This window comes from Podarcis gaigeae (genome assembly GCF_964106915.1).
Source record: "Podarcis gaigeae genome assembly, chromosome: 15".
Classification (NCBI taxonomy): domain Eukaryota; kingdom Metazoa; phylum Chordata; class Lepidosauria; order Squamata; family Lacertidae; genus Podarcis; species Podarcis gaigeae.
In genome coordinates this window covers 3818948-3837248 of record NC_139692.1, presented here as the reverse complement: position 1 = coordinate 3837248, position 18301 = coordinate 3818948, and the positions used below count along the sequence as shown (strand labels likewise).

The 18301-nt window shown below is 44.5% G+C and overlaps 1 protein-coding gene and 1 long non-coding RNA gene across 3 annotated transcripts in view; both read right to left on the bottom strand.

The window, feature by feature from the left end:
• LOC310832212 overlaps positions 1–18301 on the bottom strand; it is a 288863-nt gene that overhangs the window by 43718 nt on the left and 226844 nt on the right. The gene's annotated exons all lie outside the window — the stretch shown is intronic.
• The window catches only part of DOCK5 (dedicator of cytokinesis 5), a 139030-nt gene that overhangs the window by 23314 nt on the left and 97415 nt on the right, over positions 1–18301 (bottom strand). For both annotated transcript variants that reach the window (XM_083713368.1, XM_083713367.1), the window contains exons 28-37: positions 17125–17223; positions 9341–9435; positions 7649–7727; positions 5821–5921; positions 3996–4054; positions 3012–3166; positions 1190–1275; positions 372–528; positions 250–290; positions 5–95 (exon numbers count right to left, since the gene is read on the bottom strand). In XM_083713368.1, coding sequence (XP_083569494.1) covers positions 5–95; positions 250–290; positions 372–528; positions 1190–1275; positions 3012–3166; positions 3996–4054; positions 5821–5921; positions 7649–7727; positions 9341–9435; positions 17125–17223 — 963 coding nt within the window. The remainder of the gene's footprint in view (positions 1–4; positions 96–249; positions 291–371; positions 529–1189; positions 1276–3011; positions 3167–3995; positions 4055–5820; positions 5922–7648; positions 7728–9340; positions 9436–17124; positions 17224–18301) is intronic.

The window sequence follows — 18301 nt, the reverse complement described above, 5'->3', positions numbered from 1 at the left end:
TTACCTGGAGCAACTCTGCATGAAGGAGAAGTGTGTATGCTGCCTCGGTGTAGTTTTCAGAGCCTGTGTGTAGGTCCCGAAGTTTATACAAGTATCTAGAAAGGGAAGAGAAAACAGATTATCATGGAATTACATGCACAGAAGCTGTTCAAATATCATTTAATTCAGCCTGTTGATCTAAGACAGAATTCTCTACACAATGATGCCTCATACCAAAAAGCAGCGAAGCCTAAAGGTAACATGGCCTACCTGATGTAGATATCCTCTCTCTTCTTTTCTTTATAAAAATTCTACAAAAGTAAAAAAGTATGGTTGTGAATAACTGAACTGATTTTTACAAAGAAGAATAATGCAAACCAAAAGGTATATACCAGCACATTGACAGTGCAGCTCATGCGGTTTTCTTTACTCCCGTCATGCATGATGGCCCGGTAATCCAAGAGGTTTTCTAGCAGGCTGCTAACCAAGAGAGCAAAGACTTCGCCTGAGCTCGAGAGGTATTTGTGCTTCCGACAGTGCTCCAACAGGCTGCAGGGTCATGTGTGTGGTACAAGGGAAGTGGGAGACAAAGAGAGAGAAAATCAGAAGTTTAAAATTAAGTTTTACAACAAATAAATAAAACATTATGGGTTCTAGCCAATGCTGGTTATACCCTGAGTAGACCTCTTGAAATTAATAGAAATTGCTAACTTGGCTCCATTACTTTCAAAGGGCCCAGTCTACTCTGAGTAGAGGTTAGTTGGATTCAACCCTATGTTGTGTTAGGGCCAAAGTTGCACTAGTGGACGTCTGCAGTGGGGAGGCACTTTTGTGCTAGAAGCCTTCCAGTCATGTAACTTTTGGATCCAATCAATTGAAGCACAGAAAGAAAATGTCACTTCTTGGTGGAACATTAGTATTGTTGATAATACCAATGGCAGACACAGCAACTGCAGAACATTTTCAAAAAATAACAATGAAAAAGAAGCTTTTAAAACTCTTTAAAAGTTTTTTTTTAATAATAAAAAAAACTTTTTAAAACATTCACAATCAGTGATCTCAGGGTCTCCAGGAACAGTACCTTTCAGCCATGAAATGCTAGGGTAAATAGAGAAATATCTCCTGAAGGTTAATACTGAGGGAGACAGAGTCACCTCACCAGGGAGAAAAGGGATTCTAGAAAGGCAAGCAAAAACACTCACACACTTACAGTTTCTCCAGCAAAATCTTGTATTGTTCATCCCCACGACCACCTTCAACTTCCTGATCCAGTTTTGTTATCAGCTCATTTTCAAACTACAAGTTGACAGACAAAAAAGCAAAAACACGCACAGAGAGAATGATCTATTGTTGTTCTACTGCAGGAGTGGACAGAGGATAGATTGAGATCTGCCAGCAGATTGCTGTGTGATATGCAAGATATTGGCAAGAATTTCTGACTCTGAAATGTTTAACAATAGTAGCAGCAAAATGCCTTGTTTTCACTTCAATTAGGCAGCTGAAATAAAGAAACTAGGACTGGACTTGTTTGTGAAAAAAGGCCTACGAGTTCAGTTCTGTTCAGGTGACGGTGAAGGGACCCCTGACCATTAGGTCCAGTCGTGACCGACTCTGGGGTTGCAGTGCTCATCTTGCTTTATTGGCCGAGGGAGCCGGCGTACAGCTTCCGGGTCATGTGGCCAGCATGACTAAGCCGCTTCTGGTGAACCAGAGCAGTGCACGGAAACGCTGTTTACCTTCCCGCCAGAGCAGTACCTATTTATCTACTTGCACTTTGAGGTGCTTTCGAACTCCTAGCTTGGCAGGAGCAGGGACTGAGCAACAGGAGCTCACCCCGTCGCAGGGATTCGAACAGCCGACCTTCTGATTGGCAAGTCCTAGGCTCCGTGGCTTAACCCACAGCGCCACCCGCGTCCCTAATCTGTTCAGGTACTGAAACCAAATATCTAGGCTCGGAATGTGGCTCAAAAGGCATCCTGTTCTTTACTTCCAACAGGATGCCAGATGCAACCTGACTCAGGTAGATTCTGGGTTCTAGTAGAAAATGAAGCAAATCTGACAAGCCAGAAATCTGCCAATCCTGTTTCATTGCACACTTTTGCAACTAACAAACAATGGGAAATATGGCAGGCATTTCTGAACTTCCTACATTAAAATAGGTTTGCCCAAAAAGAATATTTCCAAATAATTCAATCAAAACACAAAATGATGCATATTAAGGTATGTGTGATGCGAAACATTAACATTACAAAGAATAACTAATTCTGTTTTGTCTGTCTGTTAGGATTATTCCCAATATAATTTCCAACGCATTTGCTTAAGCTCGTCTCTCTTTGCTCTGATGTAGAACCACACATTTCCTGCTGGTCCCCATGCGATTTTAGAGCAGGAAGATGGAGGTTAATGCTGGATCTGTGCCACAACTGAGGGTGAACTATGACGCCATCATACAGAATGAACCCATGATGTCATCCCAGTATGTTGCCAGGCATGCAAGGAGACCTAGAGCCTCTCAAAAGATAAATGACTGGAACATACCAAGATGAGAATGGAGGAGGTCCTGCAGAGACCACAAGATGATCCCAGCCACCTAGTCACTGCTGGGAGAGTTGGGCACCCCTAAATACAATATCATCTACTCTTGCTAACAAGCTCACTGTGTAGCTTCTTTACACATATCAAACAAGTAAGGGGCTAAAGAAGTCAAAGTAGAGTGCACTGGGCTAGATAGACAAAATATTATGACCTGCCTTAGAGAACTTCCTATTTATTGAAATCCCTGCTAGGAACCTACAAGGGGAAACTCTTTCTTTCCTCTCCTCAATAATCCCACTTAGATCAACCTTCTGCTAGAAGCCAGGCAGCCACCCAGTTGAGACAACCAGCTGAACCGTGGTTTGATGCTGGTTTGTTTATCAACTCTATCCTTTGCTCTAGAAACTCTGCTTCAAAGTGCCCAAACCCAAATTCTCAATTTTCCATTGCCTCCACCTTCCCTTATTTTGCTCCCCCCTTACAAGCTGGTCCCATACCATATGGAAGTTTCTGCTGCCGCTGAAGTTAAATTCACATTGCATCATGTCAAAAAATATAGGGATGGTTGCTTTTCGCAATTCGGGCTCAGGTGTCAAGGTCACCTCCAGGATTGAGCCTACCATAGAGGGGATGAACTTGATCTTGTGAGGCCCTGAAAACAGAAAAAAGGGATTAGGGGCAAAGCAGATGGCTGCTTTGCCTGCTACAGGCCTCCAGGGCAAACACAGGCAGCTGCTTCCCAACCACTAATCGTCTCCTAGTCTTTCATATGCAAAACACACAATGGAAGCATCTGCTGCTTGACCACTCCCTTTCCACCTCCCCTAGTTCCTGCAGGGGACTCTAGGATTAAATGCTTCTCTGACACAGATGCACAAGATGGGTGGGTGGGAGAAGGGGAAGGGGAAACACTAGGGGAAGCTGACCCCTGGAGACTGGATTACTTCTACAATTGCACTGATATCAGAATTAGTTAACTGAGCTTTATTTCAATTATTTGGAGAAGTGCTGCAATTCAGTGGTACAGCATCTGCTTTGTCTTCAGAAGGCCCCATGGTCAATCTTTGGCATCTCCAGGTAGAGCTGGGAAGGGATTCCTGGCATGAAATCCTGGAGAGAGGATGCCAGTCTTATAAGGATATGAGAAGAGCCTGCTAGATCAGGCCAACGGCCCATCTAGTCCAGTATCCTGTTCTTACAGTGGCCAACCAGATAAACCCTCAAAGCAGTATTTGAGCACAAGAGCCCTCTCCCCGCCTGTGATTTGCAACAACTAGTTTTCAGAAGCATTGCTGTCTCCCAATTGTAGAGGCACAGCACAACCATCCTGCTCTGCAGCCTTCAGCAGCCCTCTGCTCCATGAATTTGTCTAAATTGTCCATGTGGATAATACTGAAAAAACCTCTGCAAACTCTCTGCAGTTAATCTCTGAGATTCTCATAGCTGCTTCCCCAGGTCCTTAGGTGGTGCATGGAACTTACCTAGATTGTACCACATGTCCCTTATTTTGAAGCCAATGTCCTTCCTCATGTCCCCATATCTACAAGGAAAGTGTGTGTGAAAGAGTGAAGGAAACATCCAGGGAAAATCAGTCAATTAATATATATTCAGAGAGCACATTCAGAGGTAGCTTCATTCTCCTGCGCTGAGGAAAGCCATGCCATAGTATGCTGTCTGAACTCATGCTTGTGTTACAGCTCTCTCCAGACTACTACTATTATTAGACTTATAATTACTACCACTACTACTAGAATTATTACCCCTCCCCTCCACAATAAGGCAGGTTACACCAGTATAAAAGACAGTTTAAAAAAACAGTTTGAAACAAATTGCAATCACAGCTACAGTGGGGCCCAAAAATACATATCTGAAGTATCAAACGCCAGGGTGAAAAGGTATGTTGTTGGCAAATGATGAAAGCTGTACAAGGAAGGTGCCAGGTGCACCTGTGAGGGGAGGGAATGCCACAATTGCCACAAAGAATGGCTTCTTCTGGGTCACCACTCCCTAAACCTCTGAGGGCAGGGGAATTACCAAGAGGGGCCTCCTTCTGCTGATCTTAAGAGCCAAGAAGGTCTGCAGCGAAGTTTTTCAGACTATAGTCAAGACTCTTCCTGTGGTTTTGGCTGGGCTAAGCCCCAAGCCCAGGTTTGGATGGCACACTAAGCCAACCTGTAAGTAAGGGCAGCAGCAAAAGAACCATTGGAGGAGCAGAGCGGTCTTGAGCTCACCAGGAACCCAGGCATATATATCAAAACATGCTTAAACCAGTGTGGTATAGTGGTTAGAGTGTCAGACTAGGACCTGGAAGACCAGGGTTCTAAATCTGCACCCCTCCACAAATCTCACTGGGTGACCTTTGGCCAGTTCCTGCCTCTCAGCTTAAATGAAGACAGGGAGAACCATGTGACCACCTCAAGCTCCTTGGAGAAAAAGCGAGGTCCAAAGCAATGAATGCAATAACCAGGCCGCATTCACTTTCCAGAAGTTGCTGGACTCTGCTATCAGCCCCTGCCATCACAGCCAATGGTCAGCATTAATGGGAAGGCTAATCCAGCAACATCAGGAAGGCCACATGTTTCCCTCCCTGCCATGAAGCACAGATCTTCAGCTTGTGGGCAACGAGCCCATTACTAGGCTGTGCTCCTACTAAGTGTGATGCACCATGGTCTTGCTTTTACTTGTTAAAAAAAAGGGTATTTTTTCTTCAAAACTATTGCAGTCATATGCAAATATAAACAGATTTAATCAGTGATGGCTGGTTCATTAGAGGAAATGGGGCAGTGCCCCATCAACCTCAGCCTGTTCTCAGCCAGCCCCTTGCCCGAGTTCCTACTGCCAACCAGGACAGCGGGTGGCCCTGCCTGGCAGCTTGCGCCTCATTCTCAGTTTTGCCCATTATAAAACTCAGAAGGGAGGAGAATGGGGACAAAATGACACTGCCTGTCAGTGGCCCAGGCTCCACCTACTGTTGGTCTCCCTGTCCTAAAAGTCCTAGTGAGCACCGGTCACTACTGGATTTAATTTTTAAAACTGATTTGATCAAGCAAGATTTGTGTATCCTGGATCCAGAGAGAGAGGAGCGGTAGAAAGTGGAAGGCAATTGCCATAAAGCCTGAAGGCATGACTTGTGCTTATAAAAACCACAGAGGATGCACGTTGGAAAGTGACAATTAGACAAGCTCCCTGGGACATATTTGCCACACGTTTACAGATACATCTGTCTCCTTCAATACATGCAGCTGAAAGTGCAAAATGTGTCCCCAGTAAGTTCAACAGTGGGGAGAAACTCACATGAAAACTTACTTCTTGACTATCTTGCTCCGTTTAGCCTGGGAGAAGCTCTCCAACTGGAGAGATTCGTGGGTAAGAAAGGCCACTGCCAAGTGAAAGTAATTATTCCACAGCTGTGGAGGAGAGGAAGAACATGGTTGAAACACTGCGCAGGACAGATGTCACAAGTCTCAGACCTTGAGCAGGGATGAGGAAACTGTCAGGGCAGCCATATGCCGCTTAAGCACAGCTTCCCAACCAGCGGTCATGCTGTTTGAATATATTGGTATATAGCTGGTTGCGAGTGTGCTGATAATGTAAGGATATGCTTGAGTGGAACTGAGCAGCATTTTAGTTGTAATTAAATTGTGTTTATTGTTGTGTTGGGGCTTGGAAATATAAAGGGATTGGCTTGTTCAGCTGAGTGATTGATTGGTGGGCCGAAAAGAGCAAATTATTTTTTTTCCTTTTGCCTAGTTGTTAATGGCATTATTTTAAAAAGTTGATATTTCAGTTGTTATTCTCTCGTGTATTTGTTATTTACATTGTGCTAAAATGTGGGGCTTCCACTGTATTTCTTTAGAATCAATTCTCATGTTTTTTCAGAGGTGGATTTAGGGCAGTGCGACTGGTTTCCCCACACAGGGCGCAGGGGCCATGGGGCGCCTTCCCACCTCCTTCCTAAAGCCTAGTTAGCACTTACCCAGCTTTGGGAGGGAGTCAGGGGGGCTCTAGCACCCTGCCAGAGCCTCACACCCCCTTCCCAAAGCATGGTGCTTCCCTTAGTTTTGGAGAGGGGAGGGCTGGAGGGCATCAGATTTTGGCCTTGCACAGGGGGCCATATTACCAAGGTCTGACCTTGTGTATATTGATTTTTTCCTGATGTGTAAGAGGATACTCCATTTAGCTGTTATTTAGTTAAGAGTCTGTGTGGTGTAGTGGTTAGATTGCTGGATCTGTGAGATAAGAGTTCAAATCTCCACTTGGTCATAAAGCTCACTAGGTGTCCTTGGACCAGTCACTGTCTCTCAGCTTAACCTACCACATGGGACTGTTCTGCTAATAATATGAGGAGGGGTGGAACCATGCACAACATCCTGAGCCCCTTGGAGGAAAGAAGGGGTATAAATGTAATAATAATAAATAAAATAATCATGGTTTTCCATTATGCAGACTTTTCCTGGTTTTTTTTATATTAGATCTTTAAATTTATGAAGTTTTAAAATAAGTTATATCCTGCTTTAAACACACAGACACAGATGTATATGTATAGAAACTGTCTAAATAAATACAATATAAAAATACACATTTTGCTGTTTTTCAGCTGAAAACTGTATCACAAAAGTTAGAGGTATGAAATCAGAACTAGAATTGTAGAGTTGAAAGGGACCACAAGGGTCATCCAGTCCAGTGTTTCCCAACCTTGGGTATTCAGCTGCTTTCAGACTACAATTCCCATCATCCCTAACCACTGGCCTTGCTAGCCAGGGATGATGGGAGACCCAAGGTTAGTCTAACTCCCTGCAATGCAGGAATCGTTTGCCAAATGTGGGGTTGAACCCACAACCCTAAGATTAGGGTACCAGCTGTTCAAAGTCATGTATTGGTCTGGGAGGTGTGAATTAGGTCAGTCCCATTTAAAGATCTGGAGAAATCAAAGTTCTCCTCCATCCCTACCTTCAGGCAGGTGTTTCTTTCTGAGCCAAACAGCTAAATATCATCCAACCTTTCAACCTTGGCACCTTTTTTTTGATTGAGAATTCAATTTCAAATGGTCATTGCCAACATCTTTTACAAGAGGTGTTTGCAGCTTCAGACTTTTAGCATTCATGATCAAAGCAGGACTGCATTTGATCCTTACCTGTAGTTCAAAGCTTGCCTGATCGAGAAAGAAGCGGTTGAGCACAGAGGTGTATTGGTTTATGGCTCGAAGGAAAATCCTGGAAAAGTAAAGGCAGCACAGATGAGAAAATGTCAAAAAGAGAGGCTCAAATCTCTCTCCCATCCCTGTAAAAAAATAATACGTGGTGGCCCGCATGGCACTTGCAAGATATTTGATGTGATTTGCCTTACACATTTTCCCAAGTAATGGTGTCAATCAGTCATTTTTTATTTATTTATTAAAGGATTCATATACTCTTATAAAATGTAAGTGTAGCATGCACAACCTGCTCACATTGCTCACCAACCCCACCTACTCCCCACCCTCCAGCTGAATGTCTAACCCCCCTGCAGCAATTCTACCTCCACCACCAATTGCGGCAAACCCCCTCTGCATACTCTATAATCACCATGGGTCAACTTGTAGTTTTTGTGTGAGGTAAAACTTTGATACCTGGGACACTGAGGCAGATGAACATGTAACAAAGATTTATTATGTAGAACAAAGCTGGAAAAACAAATGCTGTTTCAGGAGATAAAATTATTTCAGGGAACAGTTAACTTACTAATAATTATACCAAATCTAGTGGATATTACAGGCTTCTAAATAAGGTAGTAAATGCACAACTTCTTTTAAACTTCAGTTGCTTATTTTAAGTTATTACTCCTCAGATGTTACGGGTTTCTAGACTAGATGGTAAATACTCTGCATATTTCCAGTTATTTCACTTCAGTTTTTAACTTAGTTGTTGTGTAGATGTTACAGCTTCATATTTTTGTTCTTAAAGAAGGTGGAACCTTCAGTCTGTGCCCCAAACTCTTCTCACTCCTGCTCCTATACTTCTACACCTCTAGAAGTATAACAGACCCAGGATCTCTCCCCCCCCCCCCCCCCGTGACTGGATTTGGATTCTTCTCTTCCTAGAAGATCTCTCCCCTCCTGACTGACGTGAGACCCAAGGAGATGGTATCCTCACAGCTTCTCCTTCCCCAGCTCAGCCCCCAGTTCACTCCTCTCTGAATACTCTCCCAAGACACCACACAATGTCTTCCTATCTAAGCTATGAGACTCCTTTCTCTAAGCTAGAGATATTTCCCTCAGAGTGGCTGTCACACAGAGACCAGAACTGACTACCGCTGACTCTCCTTCTCTCCCTCAAACCACCTCCCCATCTGAATCCTTTCTCAGAATCGGTTCCTTTTATTCTCCCTCCCAAAGCGCTGGCTCCACCCCCCCTTTTGGTAGCCAATCAGAGAGAGGCTCCAGCCCTCTGGTGGAATTCTGAGGCACTGCATCACGAGACTCTGGTCTGGCTCAGCTGTCCGTCACCCCCCTTGCCAAGCCCCACCCACTCCCTTTTCACCTCACCCCCCATCCCACTGGCTCACAGCTCCTTCAAGCCTCACATATCCTCACAGCTCTTCTATGCCCCTCCATCCCTGCCTTATTCAAACCTCTGTGAGCGGCAAAATCCCTACATGTGGCAGAGATATATGAGAGTATTCTTAAGTTCAGGTTAAATCTTTAAGCATTTCTAGCATGGCTTCTATGAATGTGAAAAAAGTCACAGCTTTATGCGCTGCGCTAAATGAATAAATTAAAGCCCCATGTTCCCATCTTGGGGGGGACGGGACACAACGTCTAAATCAAGTATGGGAACAGACTTTTTACCTGCTCTGTGTCATGGTCATGACCATCCAGTCATTTGCATAGACATTCTTGCCAATCAGATCCTTAAACATGATGAAGGTTTCCATCAAGAAATCCTATAAAGCAAAGAAAACAATTAAAAAGGGTGAAGGGAGTTATATAAGCCCAGAATCTATACCAGCGGACAAATTCCTGTACATCTCAAAAGAATGGGGGTGAGTCCAAATCCAGGAAATGACATCTTGATAGCAAATCTAGGGAAATGTGTCCTGTAAATCTCTAGGTTTTATTCCACAGACCTGTCTTTTGGTCGTAAATAACAAATTATTTTTTAATAGTAGTGACATGCTTGTTATGATGGGCTGGTCAATGTGCAGGAAAAAGAGCTTGTGTACTTCAAGGTCCCCCAGTATGGGGGCTTTGTGGATACATTTATGCGTACTTAGGTAGTGGGGCCTGCAGCAAAATGTTGCAGCATGGAGTGCTTCTGTTCAGTATTCTGGTCAGCTGCCCATGCTCTTGTACAGGATAGTCCATTTTATTTCTCAACCCCAAGAACCTCAGAACAGCCAGTCCCTCTCAGCCAAAACTACACGAGAGTGTTGTGAGGGTAAAGGGGATGGGACCCTATACACTACCCTCAGCAGTTTGCCACAAAAGAAGATTTTTTAAAAGTCAAAGATCTTGCATTGCAAACTAAACAGGATTTCATGTCATTAGGAAAGGTCTTCAAAATAAGTTCTGCTTAGAGTAGCCTCACTGAAATGAATGAACCTAAGTTAGTCACGTCCATTAATTGCAAGCGGCCTATTCTGAGTATGACTAACACTGGATACTACCCAGAGACTCCAACAGTAGTAGGGACACTCCCTGTAGTAAACTGTCAATTTTGAAATAAATCAAAAGACAGCTGGCTGCTTTCACCTACTCTGTGCCAACACAGGAAGATCACAAAAAGTCTCCATTGCGCTCCTTAAGATCCCCAGAGCAAGGGCACACCATACAGGATGCCTGTAAAAAAGGGAGGGTTGTCTCCCAACACTGCCAAGCACCACACATTTGCAAAGGTCACACAGCTGTGTTCCAGCATGCTCCCCTGGGCGCCATCAATGCCAAACATGGGACCAGGAAGATGCTCGCCTCTTGCCAAGCAATTTCCCAATATTCCTTGCTCCGAGAACCAAGGAGGAAAGAGGAAATTGCCGCCTTATCTGTGTCACTGCACATCTGGGGATCAAAACTCTTCAGTCAGGTCAGAGTCAAACATCTGCACTGCCACTGGGAAATTGTGGCGCATTGGGAAAATGTTTGCTTGGTTTTAAAAACGCAGCAGAGGTGGGGCTGTGCATTGGTCCATAACAGGAGAACCTCAGCCAATTTGCCAGCCCTGACTCCTCTCCCCTTGGGTATGTGGGCATAGGCACTTGGGCAGGTACCATGCCAGACCATTAGAGGAATGTCAGGCCTGTGTGCGCCTCCCTTAGATGTGTGCATCTAGCCAGCACCCTACCCTTGCTCAAGGTCAAGGAACACAATCTGAGAGCTTATATTCCTTGACTGGAGAGAAGGACTGCATGGGAAGGCAAGAGGCCCCCACAAGCCCCTCACCCCCTATTATCTCAAGCAGCCTGGCATGTGTATATGGAGTGAGCATGTGGGGGGCGGGAAGAGAAAGGTTCTACTAGGCCCTATAGCATAGGGGTGTGGGTGTGGGTGTGGGTGTGGTGTGCATGTGGGGGGGGGGGGCAATGCAGTTTCTACCTGACCTTCAGGAATCAAGATATGATTCCTGACATCTTTAGAAATCTGAAGGGCTGTCATGTGAAAGATGGAGCAAGCTTGCTTTCTCCTGCTCTGGAGGATAAGAACTGAAGCAATGGATTTAAGTACAGGAAAGTTGATTCCGACTAAACATCAGGAAGAACTCTCTGGCAGTAAGAGCTGTTTGACAGTGGAACGGACTCCCTTGCTGGATGTTTTTAAGCAGAGGTTGGATGGCCCTCTGTCAGGGATGCATTACCTGAGATTCCTGCATTGCAGCGGGTTGGGCTAGATGACCCTCAGGGTCCCTTCCAACTCTACAGCTCTATGATTCTATGGTCATCCCTCCTCCCCAAGCCACACCATTCACAGGTTCTGAACTGCATCCTCCTCCAGTGCTTTTGCCTGGCTGGCAAAAGTCCTTGAACTGTGACAAGGCTTTCTGCTTGCCTGGATGGAGGATGGGGAGTATTCAGTGCAGAAACCTTGCACTTTTGCAGCACTGCAATGTAGCCTACTCTTCAAAGTTAAGGGTCACACCAGCAGTTTTTTCCAGACCCCCTCCCCCCCCCCCCCCCCGGCTTCACTCACCACTGCATTCAGCCCTTGGAAAGCTGCCTATGAGAGAATGCAGCAACTCTGATGGAGAAAAGTTCATTTGTATACGTGGTACCTGTGTGTGGCTGGACTGAGCACACAGTGCCTGCTGTCAACATGCAGATCAACCAAAGGCCAGTCAACACAGTATGTTAAAAACATGACTACATCCAACGCATTGGTTGGCTCATTTTTAAAGAGCAGCCCAACAATAAGGCTGTTGTCAGTGTGAGAGAGAGAGACAGGGGGAGACAGTGGCTGGGAAGTGTTTCTAAGTCCATGAGTGGTTTATTCTATTTAATTCTGTTTGAATATCTTACATTTGTTTATTTTTTGTTACTGTAGATGACTATTTTACCTTATCAGTGGCGTAGGGTGGGTTGTCAGCACCCGGGCCAAGGCAAGTAATTTGAACCCCCTAACCCATGGATTTGCGCCCCCTAACCCTAACCCCCAGATGTTGCGCCCGGTGCGGCCAGGCCCCCCTGCACCCCCCACTGTACCTTATGATTAGATCGTGACATTGTTGTTCATTGGACCTGTTTACATGATTTTGTATACTGTTTTTCTCTGCTTATTACTTTGTTCCCCACTCTAGTATTGAAAATATTTAGCAAAGAGCAAGCTATAAATACTGTAAATAAACAATAAATAAGCAAGACCATAGAGCCCAAGACAAGACACAGGGACCCTCATAAGGTGGTCATTCATTAAAAAGGTATATGGCTGGGACCAAAGGACTGCTACAGAACTGGAAAATGAAACTCTTTCAGAAGGATTAATGGGGATGGCAGCTTGCTAAGGGAAGTATTGCTAAGCCTTATCAAATCAATGCTTGAGGTACAGAATTCCAGGAGATGCAGGGCACCACAGAGATAAGAATTAACAGACTAATAATGTTAACCCGAAGATGTAGGAGACCCATGTCTGGACTAGAAGGGCTACAAGTGAATGGTTGTTAATTTTATATAGGAATGAAATTTTCCCAGAGATTTTTTTTTTTAAACTGTGTGTATATTGACTTGGTTACTATTATTTTACTGTGTCCAAGCTTGATTTGGAGAGTCAGCAAAGTGCATCTTGTCTTCCTGAATTTCTTTCCCTGTCAGATTGCCAGCAAAACAGCTTTTTTCAGAAAGCTGCGCTCAAAGCAACTAACAAAATCAAACGTTAAAAGCAGGTGTAAAAAGAAGGTTAGAATCTACATAAAATGCTCAATAACATATAGAAAATAATAGATCCAGTTCAGCCCCACTAAAAGATAAGCAGAAAAGGAAACTCAAGAGGCCTGGGTGAATTCAAAGGAAGGTCAAAAGGCCTGGTGATGGTGACACTCATGCTTGGCTGGGGAGAGAATTCACAAAGAGGGAGCCACCACTGACAAGGTCTGTTCTTGTGTTGTTACCCTCTGGGCGTCCCATGGAGTGGCACACAGATTAGGGCTTCAGGTGATTAATGTAGGATCTGGGTTAATGTGAGGAGAGACAATCCTCGGGGTACTTAGTTCCTGAGTTGCATAATGTTTGATAGGTCAAAGCCAGCTTTGCATTTGGCTCAGAAACTAAATGGTTGCTAGTGCTGTCTTCAAATGCAGCCCCACATAAAACACACTGCAGTAATCTAATCTGGAGGCTACCAGAATGCAGACAACAGAAATTAGGCTATTCCTGTCCATATAGGGTCACAGCTGAGCCATTAGTCAAAGTGGATGGAAAGCATTCCATACCACCAAAGCAATCTGAGTCTTAACTAAAAGGAATCCCGAAGTGCCCCCAGCACACACACACCTATTCCTTCATAAGCTATTATTATTGTTTTCTTTATTGCCAAAAATGGATTGTGAACGAAGTAGACTGGACCTGGTGCCTGCCAGATGTTTTGAACTCTGGAGGGCACCAGGTTCCAGAAATCTGCTCTAGAATCATCACAGCTATTTAAGTCATGACTGGACACATGGCTGATTTAATGAACCATTACCAGGTTCAAGACATGCCATGTATTGGCGCTTCCAAAATGGTGACATCAATCCATGATCCTTTGGCCTTTCTTCAAAAGAAAATTGACCCAAGGAACTAAAGATTTATCACCTTGCTTAAGTGCAAAAGGATGAGCTAGACATTGGCCTCTCTGATCATGCTAATCCCTCACTGATGAAAGACAGCTGCTTGAAAAAGGTAGCTCTGCAAAACTTGCTTGGGGAGAATTTCTTAATCTGTAGTCACAATCCTATGCACACTGGTGAGGGAATAAGTCCCACTGGACTCAGTGAAGTTTTCCTGCCCAGGAAACATGGGGTTGTAGCCAACTGATTTCTACTCAGAGTAGACTCATTGAAATTAATGGCCTAACTGAACCAGATCTGTTAATTTCAATGAGTCTACTCTCAGTAGGACTGGAATCAGATACAACCCATGGGTAGGATCTGGATTTTCCGCTGTTGATTTTTGTCTGTTCACCTGATCAGCACATGTGCACAAACACACACAGCTCAAACTTTCAGGAATTCCTGCTTCCTGCAGATGGCAACATTTCTCAGCAGATCTAGGGTGCTGGAATCAAAGGAACAACTGCCAAATGTTAACAGCTCCTCTTGACCAATATGCAATTGTTATAAATACCCATTAAGGAACTACCCGTGCCCCAAAAGAACAAATGTAATCTGAGCTGTTGCTAAAAGAAAGAGGCATATAAACATTTTAAGCAACTAAGAACATTCCAAGAAGAAAAGTGACTAATGGAAACAGAGAGAGGTGTGGCAAGTGTGACAACCTAGGTGCAAATTTTGGTTGTCAATCAACACTGAAGCCTTGGAGGGGGTCTTCAGCTGATGATGCAAGAAATGGCAGAAGGGGATTTAGGCTTTGCACCAGTAACTCTGCTCTGGCTAAATAAGGAACTACAGGGAGAAAAGCAACATCAGCCAAGGAAACCTCCTTCTATCAATGGTCAGCACAGGTCAGATGACATACTTGACCAGTGAATGAAGGCTTCTGGGCAAGATTTGCTTGCTAGTCTGAGCAACAGGGAGACCTGCTTTGGTTGAAGACTTGGTTGCAAATTAGTCTGCACACTCTGGCCAGGTCTGGAAGCAGGGCTATAAAAACAGTAATTCCAAAAGTGACTCTGCACTTGTCCTTGGTTGATTCCCCACCCTTCCCTTATTACTCCATTTTTCTTAAAAAATAAAATCCTAACCTGTGTGGGAATAATGGGTGAGTGACCTGGAATTAGAATCATTGATTTGGAAGGGACCCTGAGGATCATCTAGTCCAACCCCCGCAATGCAGTTGTCCCTTATGGGGATCAAACCTGCAACCTTGGCTTTATCACCACTAGGCTCTATCCAACTGAGCTATGGACATGTCTGACTGATACCTTTTATAATATTGAGATTTGTAATTGGATTTTGTTGGTAAGATGACCCGTATCTTGATTGTGGCAACTGTATGTTACTACCACTGTGAGAAGTAATTTGCATCAAGTTACTTTTCTTTTTTGGGACGCGGGTGGTGCTGTGGGTTAAACCACAGAGCTTAGGACTTGCCAATCAGAAGGTCGGCGGTTCAAATCCCCACGACGGGGTGAGCTCCCGTTGCTCGGTCCCTGCTCCTGCCAATCTAGAAGTTCAAAAGCATGTCAAAGTGCAAGTAGATAAATAGGTACCACTCTGGCAGGAAGATAAACAGCGTTTCCGTGCACTGCTCTGGTTTGCCAGAAGCGGCTTAGTCATGTTGGCCACATGACCCGGAAGCTGTACGCCAGCTCCCTTGGCCAATAAAGCAAGATGAGCGCCACAAACCCAGAGTCGGCCACGACTGGACCTAATGGTCAGGGGTCCCTTTACCTTTTACTTTTCTTTTTACACCTTACAGCTTGACTTGATGGCAAGTCCTGGGGCTACTAAAAAGATTTCAATTGTTAAGGCTGTGTGAGATTTAGTATGAAACTGGCTTATAGTGTGGTATAGTAGTTGTTCAACGAGGACCAGGGTTCCAGTCCCTACTTAGCCATGATCTCACTGGCTCAGTCTCTCAGCCTAACCGACTGCATGGGGTTGTTGGGATGGTAAAACAGGGAGGTGGAGAACAGCATATACCACTTTGAGCTCCTTGGAAGAAAGGTGGGATATAAATACAATGCTAAACAAATAAAAAGGGCTCCAACAAATTTTTAAAACTGGTTTCTTGGCCAAAATACTTATATATGGTATATACAGTCATGCTGGCTGTGTCCGATGGGAGTGGTAGTGCAAAACAGCTGGAGGGCACCATGTTGGGGAAGAGCGATATAAGGCAACTTTTAATAGTGCCTGATGGGAAAGTGAACCCAAACATTGCAGTTGACTTGAAGGGCAAATGTTGGGAGCCAAACTCATCAGATATATTTGTAAATGGTTGCAATAAATCCCTCCTCGGCAGCCTTTGAGTTTTCCCAAGTGAGCTTCCCACACGGTTTTCTAAGACCTTCTACGCTAAAGGAGCTTTTGAGTAACTCGAGCTGAATGCGGAAATTCTGAAATGAAAACCTCAACAGACACAGCTTTTAAGATCTGAATGGCCTGGGGATTTGGTTGCAAACAGATCACATGGCCTTACAGTAATAAACACACAACTTCATTTTCTGGAAGCCAACCCTGATGGCTCAAAACTTGCCAGCTTCCCATCAGACCAAATAAAGTCAAAGCCTTTCGAGCTCTTGGCAGAGCTCCACGGTGGAAGAGACAGAACGCCACTCCCAGTTTCTCCCCCACCACCACCCAGTGAACATAAACATATGCCAGTCTCCAAACTGCTCTCCTTACTGGTTTTTCCATGCCACAGTGCTCAGGCCCTGAGCCAGCCAAAGACTGAATGAAAGATACCCCCAAAGGATCAGGAGGCAGGAAAGGAAAGGAAGACCAGTATTAAACCAGAGAATGAAATCAGTCATATTTGCCTAAGTTTGTTTTGTTTCTGCTAGTTGTGCGAGAGGGGCTAGGAACACAAGAAGCTGCTTTATACAGGCTATTTGTCCATCTACTCAGTACTGTCTGTTCTGACTGGCAGCATCTGTCTAAGGTCTTTCCAATCAGGGCTGAGTCTGGTACTTTCTGCTATTGCCCGCCCCTGTTCTAGGCCTTTGGAAATCTTATTCAGCTATGCCTCCTGGTTCCTGCAATTTCAACAGGTGTGACTCACATACTTTCAAAGCATATTTACATAACTTTAAAGGATTGGAAACCTGACTTTAATCTTTTTCTATTTGTTTAAAGAAACCTGAGATCCTTAAGCAGTTAAACTCAACCAACCACCACACTGTGTATCTCTTAGAAAATATGCACCTCTGATCACAACTCAGGGCGCTGCACAAAGGAAAATGACCCAGTTTTCAAAAGACAAAGATTAGAGACCCACTAGGCATGAGCTTCGTAACATCCTCCTCCCACATCAAAATGCAGTCAGACTTACAATAAGATCTTGTCTGGTTTTGAACGTGCTGATGTAGTGGGTATAATGGGAGTCATCCATTTGTCTCAGGATGGCCGTCATGCAGGCGACAAAGCTACCCTGCAAACAAAAACAAACCCTTTGTCAAATAAGCACATGTGAGCAGACGAAGTGACTGAAAAGGGTATGAGGTTCTGCCTGTGGGCTTCACAAAAGCATCAAGTTGCTGGTTAAGATGGAGCTTTCATTTGATCCAGGAGGGCTCTTTTTAGGATGTGGAACGATACAAGTCAGTTCTCAAAGCTGATTGGGGGGAAAGATGGGGTGGGGGAAGAAAATGCAAACCACTCACCACCCCAAACGCTTGGTCAACATCAGCCTTCACCAACTTGGGGCCCTATAGAAGTTTGGACGAGAATTCTCCATCAACTTTGGCCAGGACTGTGCTAGCAGGGGCTGATGAGAGTTGAAGCTCAAATGTCTGTATGGGGCCTGGCTGGTGAAGCTGCTCTGCAGACATACAGAACATCCCCAGCAGTTTCTGTTCTGCCAAGGCTTACTTTTATAGCCACTTTTAGGTTTGTTGGTTTTTTCAGCATGTGTTGTAACTTTGCCTCTTGAAAACTCAAAACTGTTGTCCAGGCCCCACAACTGTGTTATGAGAAGTTACCTGAGACATGTGGTCTCTTGGAAATCCAGCAACTTACTTAGTTTTGCAGGGGGTGGGGAGATAAGTATACATGGGAGGAATGCAGCTTACCTGGTACTGGGGCTGAATACCTGTGCTCTGATGTCTCAAAGAACCATGGTTTATCGTAATGGAAACAAGTGGGCTCCCCTGCTCCCCCAGCCTCCTTGGAGAAGGAGACAAACTGTTTAGTACTAACTATGGTTTGTTTGAAACAGCCAACTTCAACAATGGCTTGTGAGGGGTTTTTAAAAAACAAAACAAAACACAGTTAAGATTAACTACAGTTTAGGGTTAAGCTGCAATGCAAGGATAGGTTTCTCTCCATGATAAACCACAGCTTATTGTGACATCTGAATGCCGCCGCCAGTTCCAGGCTCAGTATCATGGTTTAGCCACGTTAGTCTAAAAGAACTGTAACTTGTCACAAAACCTGAAATTGGTAAACTAAGCTTACCATGAACCATAGGTTGCCTCCTACCCAGGACTGGGAACCCATGTCAAACTATA